Here is a 12,157-nt window from a genome sequence, read left to right on the forward strand (position 1 = left end):
CCGTCTATCCCCTGGCTGCTCTGTACATCTGTCTGTCTGCCCTATTCCCAAAGGCATTGTTCTGAGCTGTCAATTTCTTCTTCCTCCCTCCCTCCCCCTCTAGTTTTCTGTGCAGGTGCATTTAGTATTACATCCTTGCTTATTTTTAAAACAGGCACTCCATGTTCCAGACTGGGCATGTTCTGTACAACAGACACTCCATGTTCCAGACTGGGCATGTTCTGTACAACAGACACTCCATGTTCCAGACTGGGCATGTTCTGTACAACAGACACTCCATGTTCCAGACTGGGCATGTTCTGTACAACAGACACTCCATGTTCCAGACTGGGCATGTTCTGTACAACAGACACTCCATGTTCCAGACTGGGCATGTTCTGTACAACAGACACTCCATGTTCCAGACTGGGCATGTTCTGTACAACAGACACTCCATGTTCCAGACTGGGCATGTTCTGTACAACAGACACTCCATGTTCCAGACTGGGCATGTTCTGTACAACAGGCACTCCATGTTCCAGACTGGGCATGTTCTGTACAACAGACACTCCATGTTCCAGACTGGGCATGTTCTGTACAACAGACACTCCATGTTCCAGACTGGGCATGTTCTGTACAACAGACACTCCATGTTCCAGACTGGGCATGTTCTGTACAACAGACACTCCATGTTCCAGACTAGCAACAAATAGCATAACAATGCTCTAAAGAAGAGTTTGAAAAATAAATGTCTATGTAGTTCGTTAGACAGATTGCAGACAACACTGTGGAAGTTGCCATACAGTTTCACCATCTGACAGCTGGACAAGGCTGGCCTAGTTCCTCTGCAGTATGAAGTAGTTTTCTGCCCTGGCTTCAGAGTGCTGTGAAATCACAATTTCAGAGCATTCATCTGCCCTTTTAACGCTCCAAACAGCAGTAACAGCCCAGCAACAGTCTCCATGAAGACACTTCCGATGAGTCATCTGTTTTTATAGAAAACGTTCCTGTGTTGTCCAGCTGGGAGCGGCCGGTATCATTCATGCCTGACCTTTGACCTCCATGTAGCTGACTGGACTTCAATGAAGCGGCCGTCAACAGGCAGGGATGAGGGAGATTAGAGGAATATACACTGCTCAAAAAAATAAAGGGAACACTTAAACAACACAATGTAACTCCAAGTCAATCACACTTCTATGAAATCAAACTGTCCACTTAGGAAGCAACACTGATTGACTATAAATTTCACATGCTGTTGTGCAAATGGAATAGACAAAAGGTGGAAATTATTGGCAATTAGCAAGACACCCCCAAAAAAGGAGTGATTCTGCAGGTGGTGACCACAGACCACTTCTCAGTTCCTATGCTTCCTGGCTGATGTTTTGGTCACTTTTGAATGCTGGCGGTGCTCTCACTCTAGTGGTAGCATGAGACGGAGTCTACAACCCACACAAGTGGCTCAGGTAGTGCAGTTCATCCAGGATGGCACATCAATGCGAGCTGTGGCAAAAAGGTCGCTGTGTCTGTCAGCGTAGTGTCCAGAGCATGGAGGCGCTACCAGGAGACAGGCCAGTACATCAGGAGACGTGGAGGAGGCCGTAGGAGGGCAACAACCCAGCAGCAGGACCGCTACCTCCTCCCTTGTGCAAGGAGGTGCACTGCCAGAGCCCTGCAAAATGACCTCCAGCAGGCCACAAATGTGCATGTGTCAGCATATGGTCTCACAAGGGGTCTGAGGATCTCATCTCGGTACCTAATGGCAGTCAGGCTACCTCTGGCGAGCACATGGAGGGCTGTGCGGCCCCACAAAGAAATGCCACCCCACACCATGACTGACCCACCGCCAAACCGGTCATGCTGGAGGATGTTGCAGGCAGCAGAACGTTCTCCACGGCGTCTCCAGACTCTGTCACGTCTGTCACATGTGCTCATGTGCTCAGTGTGAACCTGCTTTCATCTGTGAAGAGCACAGGGCGCCAGTGGCGAATTTGTCAATCTTGGTGTTCTCTGGCAAATGCCAAACGTCCTGCACGGTGCTGGGCTGTAAGCACAACCCCCACCTGTGGACGTCGGACCCTCATACCACCCTCATGGAGTCTGTTTCTGACCGTTTGAGCAGACACATGCACATTTGTGGCCTGCTGGAGGTCATTTTGCAGGGCTCTGGCAGTGCACCTCCTTGCACAAAGGCGGAGGTAGCGGTCCTGCTGAGTTGTTGCCCTCCTACGGCCTCCTCCACGTCTCCTGATGTACTGGCCTGTCTCCTGGTAGCGCCTCCATGCTCTGGAAACTACGCTGACAGACACAGCAAACCTTTTTGCCACAGCTCGCATTGATGTGCCATCCTGGATGAACTGCACTACCTGAGCCACTTGTGTGGGTTGTAGACTCCGTCTCATGATACCACTAGAGTGAGAGCACCTCCAGCATTCAAAAGTGACCAAAACATCAGCCAGGAAGCATAGGAACTGAGAAGTGGTCTGTGGTCACCACCTGCAGAATCACTCCTTTTTGGGGGGTGTCTTGCTAATTGCCTATAATTTCCACCTTTTGTCTATTCCATTTGTACAACAGCATGTGAAATTTATTGTCAATCAGTGTTGCTTCCTAAGTGGACAGTTTGATTTCACAGAAGTGTGATTGACTTGGAGTTACATTGTGTTGTTTAAGTGTTCCCTTTTATTTTTTTGAGCAGTGTAGTTACATGTCAACACCATTCATTCTACTGGACAGAGTTGTCAGAGGATCAAAAGGGCTGAGAAAGATAGTTCCGTGCAGTTTTAAACTACATGCATGACCTTTCAACTCAGTGTCCCTGTCCCTAGGAACTGTCTACATCTTCTGCACCACAAAGTTCCTCCACCAACATTTGTTTTTATAAACAGAGTTGAGTTCCCTTTCTTACTGTGACAAAGCAGTGCGGAACATATTGGATTCCTAACCTTGTTACACTATGAAACACAAGACGATGCATTTAATCATTCATCATACTGTTTTTTATGAAAATCATTTCCCATGTCTATAGCCTGTAGCTGCTTTACCACCGAGTTGTGTACTACATCACAGTAAAGATCTGTCTGTATGTAAGTGGTTGTTTGTCGTGCACAGATTGAGCGGCGCATGGAGATGGTACGTGTGGTCTCCCACAACACACACAAGAGGATGGTCACCTGTCTGCAGGGCCACATTGGCACCGACGCAGAGAAGAGACATGTAAGTACAGGTATCATTCATATTATTCCTGACCAAATTGTCTGAATCACTAGATCAAAGATAAGCATATATTTATGATTTATTTCCCATGAACTCTTCACCTACCTGATTTAACACTAGATTACACTACCCCCTTGAAAATAATGTTCTATATCAGCAATTCGTTTTTTTTTTGTTTACCTCATGATCCAACATGTACAATTGTGTCAATGCCAGTCTGTACCACACCTTTACACAGGAAATGGTCAGGTAAAAAGACGTTTACTTTCTCATAGCTACATCTGTAGCTCTGCTCAACCCTCCTTCCATGTATTTCATTACAGCTTTATGGGAATAGAAAGGAATGACGAGACATCATACGGTGTCTAGTTGTTACAGTATGTCAAATTAGCTCTTAACATCACAATAACCGTAACGTTCTCATTCTTTCTATCGTTCCATATTGTCCAAATTAATGAAAATGGACTTTCCATTGATAAGCCCTCAAAAGGAAAGCACTAGAAACGTCTTGTTGGTGCCTCAGTTGGTATCTAATAAATGTATACATATCTCTTTCCCTTTCTCTCTCTACAAACACACCTCACAGAAAAAGCTTCCTCTGACAGGGCTGTCTCAAGCCATGGTGGACGGAGGCAGTCAGCTGGGAGAGGAATCTCTGATTGGGTGAGTGAGGGTGAATTGACAGGTTAGACAACCAATCGTCTGTCTGACACTGGTTATATGGAACAGATGAACCCTAGAGAGATGGAGAATATGTGGCTAACATACTGACCCAATTATTATCAGCGGTCTTTTCAGTCATTTCTTGTTTTTGTGGAGGATCAGAAAGTGTCTAGTGTGGATGTCTATCCACATAATGAGGATGTTTGCCAGACTGATTCTCCATTTAACAGAACGAGCTACATTGTTGCCTTGTTCGCATAGTAAGACAGTGACAGAAACAGACAGGCACTCAGACTAGAGGATGTAGAAACTACCCAGAGATTTACTGTTACTGTCTGCTTTTAGGAGGAAGTGACTCTATCTCATTTGACAACTTGCCAATGTTTAATATGATGTATTTGTGGATGTGGAATGATGGATTTGGAAGGTATTGTCAAAGGCGACTGGTGATGAATGCGGCATGTACAGTACCAGTCAAAAGTTTGGACAGACACTCTTTTGACTATTTTCTACATTGTAGAATAATAGTAGTAACCAAAAAAGTGTTCAACAAATCCAAATATATTTTATATTTGAGATTCTTCAAAATAGCCACACCTTGATGACAGCTTTGCACACTCTTGGCATTCTCTCAACCAGCTTCATGAGGTAGTCACCTGGAATGCATTTCGATTAACTGGTGTGCCTTGTTTGAAAGTTAATTTGTGGAATTTCTTTCCTTAATGCGTTTGAGCCAATCAGTTGTGTTGTGACAAGGTAGGGGTGGTATACACAAGCGCTACGATAAAACTGGGTCTCATGAGGACCGCCACAGGAAAGGAAGACCCAGAGCTGCAGAGGATAAGTTCATTAGTTACCAGCCTCAGAAAATGCAGCACAAATAATTGCTTCACAGAGTTCAAGTAACAGATACATCTCAACATCAAATGTTCAGAGGAGACTGAGTGAATCAGGCCTTCATGGTCGAATTGCTGCAAAGAAACTACTACTAAAGGACACCAATAAGAAGAAGAGACTTGCTTGGGCCAAGAAACACGAGCAATGGACATTAGACTGGTGGACATCTGTCCTTTGGTCTGATGAGTCAATGTGATATTTTTGGTTCCAACCGCTGTGTCTTTGTGAGACGCATAGTAGGTGAACGGATGATCTCCATATGTGTAGTTCCCACCGTGAAGCATGGAGGAGGAGTTGTGATGGTGTTGGGGTGCTTTGCTGGTGATGCTGTCTGTGATTTATTTAGAATTCAAGACACACTTTCTGCAGTGATACGCTTTCCCATCTGGTTTGCAATTAGTGGGACTATCATTTGTTTTTCAACAGGACAATGACCCAACACACCTCCAGGCTGTGTAAAGGCTATTTGACCAAGACTGAGAGTGATTGAGTGCTGCACCAGATGTCCTGAACTCCAATCACCTGACGTCAACCCAATTGAGATGGTTTGGGATGAATTGGACCGCAGAGTGAAGGAAAGGCAGCCAACAAGTATTCAGCATACGTGGGAATTCCTTCAAGACTGTTGAAAAGCATTACAGGTGAAGCTGGTTGAGAGAATGCCAAGAGTGTGCAGAGCTGTCATTAATGCAAAAGGCGGCTACTTTGAAGAATCAAAAATGTATTTTGATTTAACACTTATTTTGGTTACTACATGATTCCATATGTGTTATTTCATAGTGTTGATGTCTTCACTATTATTTTACAATATAGAAAAGAGTAAAAATAAAGAAAAAGTAGGTGTATCCAAACTTTTGACTGGTACTGTAGATGACCCTCTGCAGTTTTTCGTCATTATTTTGAAGGACAGTAATGGTGACTTCTGACCCCAATGACTCTTCCTGTGGCATCTGAAAAACCTTTGTGTGTGTGTGTCTCCTCCTGACAGGAAGATGATGGAGGTGTGTGGGGAGGCAGAGAACAGGCTGGCGTCAGAGCTGCTGCAGCATGAGGTTCAGATAGAGAAAGACGTGCTAGACCCCCTCAACCAGCTAGCAGAGGTGAGGAGGAGATATTGAGTGCCTTATTTCATCCAAACCTGTATAAAGAGTATCCAATATTTAGTCAAAACCATTCTAACTCCATCATAAATAATTGAGTCAATATTCAATGTGTATTTGGAAAAGTGCCATACGTTCTTAACAGACGTGAACATCTATATTCTCAGGTGGACATTCCCAACATCCTGAAACAGAGGAAGCAGCTAGCCAGGCTAGTTCTTGACTATGATTCTGCCAGAGCGAGGTGAGCCTGTGTAAATGTATCACCTTTATTAACATTTAGACTGTGCTAGAACATGTTTTAAAGTTGAACAACTTTCTAACCTGTTCTGCGGTCTACCCCTTCCAGGTGGTTGCAGGCAACCAAGTCGATAATCTCAGGAACAAACACTCAAGCACAGACGGCCAAGGCAGACCTGCTCAAAGAGGAGGTGGATGAAGCTATGAATAAAATGGAACTGTGCAAGGTAAGGCCTTAAATGGATAAATCACCCCACAGTTAAGTTTGTCTGACGTTCTGCTATAAGAATTAGGATAAATCACAGGCCTCAATCCCAGATGAATGGTAGTTGCTCACATGAGGAGAAGAGGAAGTGACACTATGGAAAGTTTTGACAGAAGAAGGTAAGGACAGAAATGGACATTCCATGCCCAGTACCGTTATGGCTGTTTGATTTAGGAAGAAGGAATGCCCAGTCAGCTGTGTGTGCGTGCATCTCTCTCTCTGCGAAGTGCTGCGGACTGAGAGTATTGTGTGTTTTGAGTTAGTTTGAGTTAGTGGTGTGTGTCAGGTCTTCTGTCCAGGAAGCTACATGATTCAGTGTTTTCCTTCCTCTGCGCTCCAGGCCTGTTCAGCCCTGCTCTACACTGCTACTATACCCAGGCCCTGTCAACAGCAGGCAGATTTATGAGTCACTGTGGAAGGCCTAATGACCCTACCCAGCGCTAACACTAACAGAGCTGCCACCTGAAATACATTGATTGGATTTTGATATAAAGGAGACCAGAGAGGTGGATGGGTTTAGGTCGATATAAAACAGGCAGGAATTTGCCTTTTATAGTGAAATTACTGTTGATGGATCACATGTTTACGTCCTGAGAGTTGGTCCTTCTCTGTCATCTGCCTCTAATGATCTCTTGTCTGCTCCTTTCTCTCAGGATCAACTGGCTGCAGACATGTACAATTTCTTCTCAAAGGAAGGGGACTATGCCTGCTACTACGTAATGGTGAATCAGAGTGTGTGTGGGAATGTTCATAGCTTTTTGGTGACTGGTGAACAGTTTGTTTGGTTTGTTGTTCCTCATTGTTGACTGACTCTTTCTTTTTCTCTCTTTTTCTCTCCTCTCGCTCGCTCTCCTTTTCTCTCGCTCGCTCGCTCTCCTTTTCTCTCGCTCGCTCGCTCTCCTTTTCTCTCGCTCGCTCGCTCTCCTTTTCTCTCGCTCGCTCGCTCTCCTTTTCTCTCGCTCGCTCGCTCTCCTTTTCTCTCGCTCGCTCGCTCTCCTTTTCTCTCCGCTCGCTCGCTCTCATTTTCTCTCCGCTCGCTCGCTCTCATTTTCTCTCGCTCGCTCGCTCTCCTTTTCTCTCTCTCGCTTGCTCGCTCTCGTTTTTTCTCTCGCTCGCTCTCCTTTTCGCTCGCTCGCTCTCCTTTTCGCTCGCTCGCTCTCCTCTCGCTCGCACGCTCTCCTTTTCGCTTGCTTGCTCTCCTTTTCTCTCGCTCGAACACTCTCCTTTTCTCTCTCTCTCCCTCCTCCACACTGTTCTGTTGTGTTCCCAGCTCTTAGAGGCCCAAGCTGATTACCATAGAAAGTCTCTGATTGTCCTCGAGAGTGTCCTGCCAACCATACAAGCACAGCAAGGTACACTATACTCCTGCTCCCCCCCAAAACCCCTCTCGTAGCCAGGTGCAGTACAGCCCAGTTCCCCTCTCGTAGCCAGGTGCAGAAACAGCGCAGTTCCCCTCTCGTAGCCAGGTGCAGAAACAGCCCAGTTCCCCTCTCGTAGCCAGGTGCAGAAACAGCCCAGTTCCCCTCTCGTAGCCAGGTGCAGTACAGCCCAGTTCCCCTCTCGTAGCCAGGTGCAGTACAGCCCAGTTCCCCTCTCGTAGCCAGGTGCAGAAACAGCCCAGTTCCCCTCTCGTAGCCAGGTGCAGTACAGCCCAGTTCCCCTCTCGTAGCCAGGTGCAGAAACAGCCCAGTTCCCCTCTCGTAGCCAGGTGCAGAAACAGCCCAGTTCCCCTCTCGTAGCCAGGTGCAGTACAGCCCAGTTCCCCTCTCGTAGCCAGGTGCAGTACAGCCCAGTTCCCCTCTCGTAGCCAGGTGCAGTACAGCCCAGTTCCCCTCTCGTAGCCAGGTGCAGTACAGCCCAGTTCCCCTCTCGTAGCCAGGTGCAGTACAGCCCAGTTCCCCTCTCGTAGCCAGGTGCAGTACAGCCCAGTTCCCCTCTCGTAGCCAGGTGCAGTACAGCCCAGTTCCCCTCTCGTAGCCAGGTGCAGTACAGCCCAGTTCCCCTCTCGTAGCCAGGTGCAGTACAGCCCAGTTCCCCTCTCGTAGCCAGGTGCAGTACAGCCCAGTTCCCCTCTCGTAGCCAGGTGCAGTGCAGCCCAGTTCCCCTCTCGTAGCCAGGTGCAGTGCAGCCCAGTTCCCCTCTCGTAGCCAGGTGCAGTGCAGCCCAGTTCCCCTCTCGTAGCCAGGTGCAGTGCAGCCCAGTTCCCCTCTCGTAGCCAGGTGCAGTGCAGCCCAGTTCCCCTCTCGTAGCCAGGTGCAGTGCAGCCCAGTTCCCCTCTCGTAGCCAGGTGCAGTGCAGCCCAGTTCCCCTCTCGTAGCCAGGTGCAGTGCAGCCCAGTTCCCCTCTCGTAGCCAGGTGCAGTGCAGCCCAGTTCCCCTCTCGTAGCCAGGTGCAGTGCAGCCCAGTTCCCCTCTCGTAGCCAGGTGCAGTGCAGCCCAGTTCCCCTCTCGTAGCCAGGTGCAGTGCAGCCCAGTTCCCCTCTCGTAGCCAGGTGCAGTGCAGCCCAGTTCCCCTCTCGTAGCCAGGTGCAGTGCAGCCCAGTTCCCCTCTCGTAGCCAGGTGCAGTGCAGCCCAGTTCCCCTCTCGTAGCCAGGTGCAGTGCAGCCCAGTTCCCCTCTCGTAGCCAGGTGCAGTGCAGCCCAGTTCCCCTCTCGTAGCCAGGTGCAGTGCAGCCCAGTTCCCCTCTCGTAGCCAGGTGCAGTGCAGCCCAGTTCCCCTCTCGTAGCCAGGTGCAGTGCAGCCCAGTTCCCCTCTCGTAGCCAGGTGCAGTGCAGCCCAGTTCCCCTCTCGTAGCCAGGTGCAGTGCAGCCCAGTTCCCCTCTCGTAGCCAGGTGCAGTGCAGCCCAGTTCCCCTCTCGTAGCCAGGTGCAGTGCAGCCCAGTTCCCCTCTCGTAGCCAGGTGCAGTGCAGCCCAGTTCCCCTCTCGTAGCCAGGTGCAGTGCAGCCCAGTTCCCCTCTCGTAGCCAGGTGCAGTGCAGCCCAGTTCCCCTCTCGTAGCCAGGTGCAGTGCAGCCCAGTTCCCCTCTCGTAGCCAGGTGCAGTGCAGCCCAGTTCCCCTCTCGTAGCCAGGTGCAGTGCAGCCCAGTTCCCCTCTCGTAGCCAGGTGCAGTGCAGCCCAGTTCCCCTCTCGTAGCCAGGTGCAGTGCAGCCCAGTTCCCCTCTCGTAGCCAGGTGCAGTGCAGCCCAGTTCCCCTCTCGTAGCCAGGTGCAGTGCAGCCCAGTTCCCCTCTCGTAGCCAGGTGCAGTGCAGCCCAGTTCCCCTCTCGTAGCCAGGTGCAGTGCAGCCCAGTTCCCCTCTCGTAGCCAGGTGCAGTGCAGCCCAGTTCCCCTCTCGTAGCCAGGTGCAGTGCAGCCCAGTTCCCCTCTCGTAGCCAGGTGCAGTGCAGCCCAGTTCCCCTCTCGTAGCCAGGTGCAGTGCAGCCCAGTTCCCCTCTCGTAGCCAGGTGCAGTGCAGCCCAGTTCCCCTCTCGTAGCCAGGTGCAGTGCAGCCCAGTTCCCCTCTCGTAGCCAGGTGCAGTGCAGCCCAGTTCCCCTCTCGTAGCCAGGTGCAGTGCAGCCCAGTTCCCCTCTCGTAGCCAGGTGCAGTGCAGCCCAGTTCCCCTCTCGTAGCCAGGTGCAGTGCAGCCCAGTTCCCCTCTCGTAGCCAGGTGCAGTGCAGCCCAGTTCCCCTCTCGTAGCCAGGTGCAGTGCAGCCCAGTTCCCCTCTCGTAGCCAGGTGCAGTGCAGCCCAGTTCCCCTCTCGTAGCCAGGTGCAGTGCAGCCCAGTTCCCCTCTCGTAGCCAGGTGCAGTGCAGCCCAGTTCCCCTCTCGTAGCCAGGTGCAGTGCAGCCCAGTTCCCCTCTCGTAGCCAGGTGCAGTGCAGCCCAGTTCCCCTCTCGTAGCCAGGTGCAGTGCAGCCCAGTTCCCCTCTCGTAGCCAGGTGCAGTGCAGCCCAGTTCCCCTCTCGTAGCCAGGTGCAGTGCAGCCCAGTTCCCCTCTCGTAGCCAGGTGCAGTGCAGCCCAGTTCCCCTCTCGTAGCCAGGTGCAGTGCAGCCCAGTTCCCCTCTCGTAGCCAGGTGCAGTGCAGCCCAGTTCCCCTCTCGTAGCCAGGTGCAGTGCAGCCCAGTTCCCCTCTCGTAGCCAGGTGCAGTGCAGCCCAGTTCCCCTCTCGTAGCCAGGTGCAGTGCAGCCCAGTTCCCCTCTCGTAGCCAGGTGCAGTGCAGCCCAGTTCCCCTCTCGTAGCCAGGTGCAGTGCAGCCCAGTTCCCCTCTCGTAGCCAGGTGCAGTGCAGCCCAGTTCCCCTCTCGTAGCCAGGTGCAGTGCAGCCCAGTTCCCCTCTCGTAGCCAGGTGCAGTGCAGCCCAGTTCCCCTCTCGTAGCCAGGTGCAGTGCAGCCCAGTTCCCCTCTCGTAGCCAGGTGCAGTGCAGCCCAGTTCCCCTCTCGTAGCCAGGTGCAGTGCAGCCCAGTTCCCCTCTCGTAGCCAGGTGCAGTGCAGCCCAGTTCCCCTCTCGTAGCCAGGTGCAGTGCAGCCCAGTTCCCCTCTCGTAGCCAGGTGCAGTGCAGCCCAGTTCCCCTCTCGTAGCCAGGTGCAGTGCAGCCCAGTTCCCCTCTCGTAGCCAGGTGCAGTGCAGCCCAGTTCCCCTCTCGTAGCCAGGTGCAGTGCAGCCCAGTTCCCCTCTCGTAGCCAGGTGCAGTGCAGCCCAGTTCCCCTCTCGTAGCCAGGTGCAGTGCAGCCCAGTTCCCCTCTCGTAGCCAGGTGCAGTGCAGCCCAGTTCCCCTCTCGTAGCCAGGTGCAGTGCAGCCCAGTTCCCCTCTCGTAGCCAGGTGCAGTGCAGCCCAGTTCCCCTCTCGTAGCCAGGTGCAGTGCAGCCCAGTTCCCCTCTCGTAGCCAGGTGCAGTGCAGCCCAGTTCCCCTCTCGTAGCCAGGTGCAGTGCAGCCCAGTTCCCCTCTCGTAGCCAGGTGCAGTGCAGCCCAGTTCCCCTCTCGTAGCCAGGTGCAGTGCAGCCCAGTTCCCCTCTCGTAGCCAGGTGCAGTGCAGCCCAGTTCCCCTCTCGTAGCCAGGTGCAGTGCAGCCCAGTTCCCCTCTCGTAGCCAGGTGCAGTGCAGCCCAGTTCCCCTCTCGTAGCCAGGTGCAGTGCAGCCCAGTTCCCCTCTCGTAGCCAGGTGCAGTGCAGCCCAGTTCCCCTCTCGTAGCCAGGTGCAGTGCAGCCCAGTTCCCCTCTCGTAGCCAGGTGCAGTGCAGCCCAGTTCCCCTCTCGTAGCCAGGTGCAGTGCAGCCCAGTTCCCCTCTCGTAGCCAGGTGCAGTGCAGCCCAGTTCCCCTCTCGTAGCCAGGTGCAGTGCAGCCCAGTTCCCCTCTCGTAGCCAGGTGCAGTGCAGCCCAGTTCCCCTCTCGTAGCCAGGTGCAGTGCAGCCCAGTTCCCCTCTCCCTGTGCTGGTCCCTGTGCTGGTTGAAGTTGCCCAGAAGTTATCCTCCTCCATCCTGTCCTACTCCCCTCTAAAATCCCTCTCAGCGAGATACAGACCAGTCCTCACCTCCTCCTTCTAAAAACCTCTTTCTATTTCTCGTCACAGGCTCTTTTTTCCTTCAGACCCATAAAGGTTTAACTGAGCGTGACACAGGAACTCTGTCCATTAGTACCGTGATGATATTGTTGGGTCAGGCTAAAGTCTTAAGTTGCCATCTAGGTCTAGGCCAGGTATCCCAAGCTGGGGCACGCGCAAATGCCATCGGTTGTACGCCAAATAAAAATGTGATTCACATTTATTTTATTTTTTGTACTTTATTTTCAAACAGTCCATTTATATTTTCCAACGGGGC

The 12,157-nt window shown here is 51.6% G+C and overlaps 1 protein-coding gene across 8 annotated transcripts in view; it reads left to right on the forward strand.

Moving 5' to 3' along the window:
* LOC129862012 (rho GTPase-activating protein 17-like) overlaps positions 1-12,157 on the forward strand; it is a 61,639-nt gene that overhangs the window by 32,902 nt on the left and 16,580 nt on the right. For 6 of the 8 annotated variants that reach the window (XM_055933326.1, XM_055933295.1, XM_055933337.1 and 3 more), the window contains exons 3-9: positions 3,088-3,192; positions 3,779-3,855; positions 5,741-5,852; positions 6,020-6,096; positions 6,202-6,319; positions 7,011-7,079; positions 7,628-7,709. In XM_055933326.1, the coding sequence (XP_055789301.1) occupies positions 3,088-3,192; positions 3,779-3,855; positions 5,741-5,852; positions 6,020-6,096; positions 6,202-6,319; positions 7,011-7,079; positions 7,628-7,709 (640 nt within the window). Of the gene's footprint in view, positions 1-3,067; positions 3,193-3,778; positions 3,856-5,202; positions 5,394-5,740; positions 5,853-6,019; positions 6,097-6,201; positions 6,320-7,010; positions 7,080-7,627; positions 7,710-12,157 lie in introns of those variants that run through there. The other 2 variants (XM_055933320.1, XM_055933347.1) reach the window with 2 other exon arrangements.

Source organism: Salvelinus fontinalis, chromosome 1, assembly GCF_029448725.1.
Source record: "Salvelinus fontinalis isolate EN_2023a chromosome 1, ASM2944872v1, whole genome shotgun sequence".
Lineage (NCBI taxonomy): Eukaryota > Metazoa > Chordata > Actinopteri > Salmoniformes > Salmonidae > Salvelinus > Salvelinus fontinalis.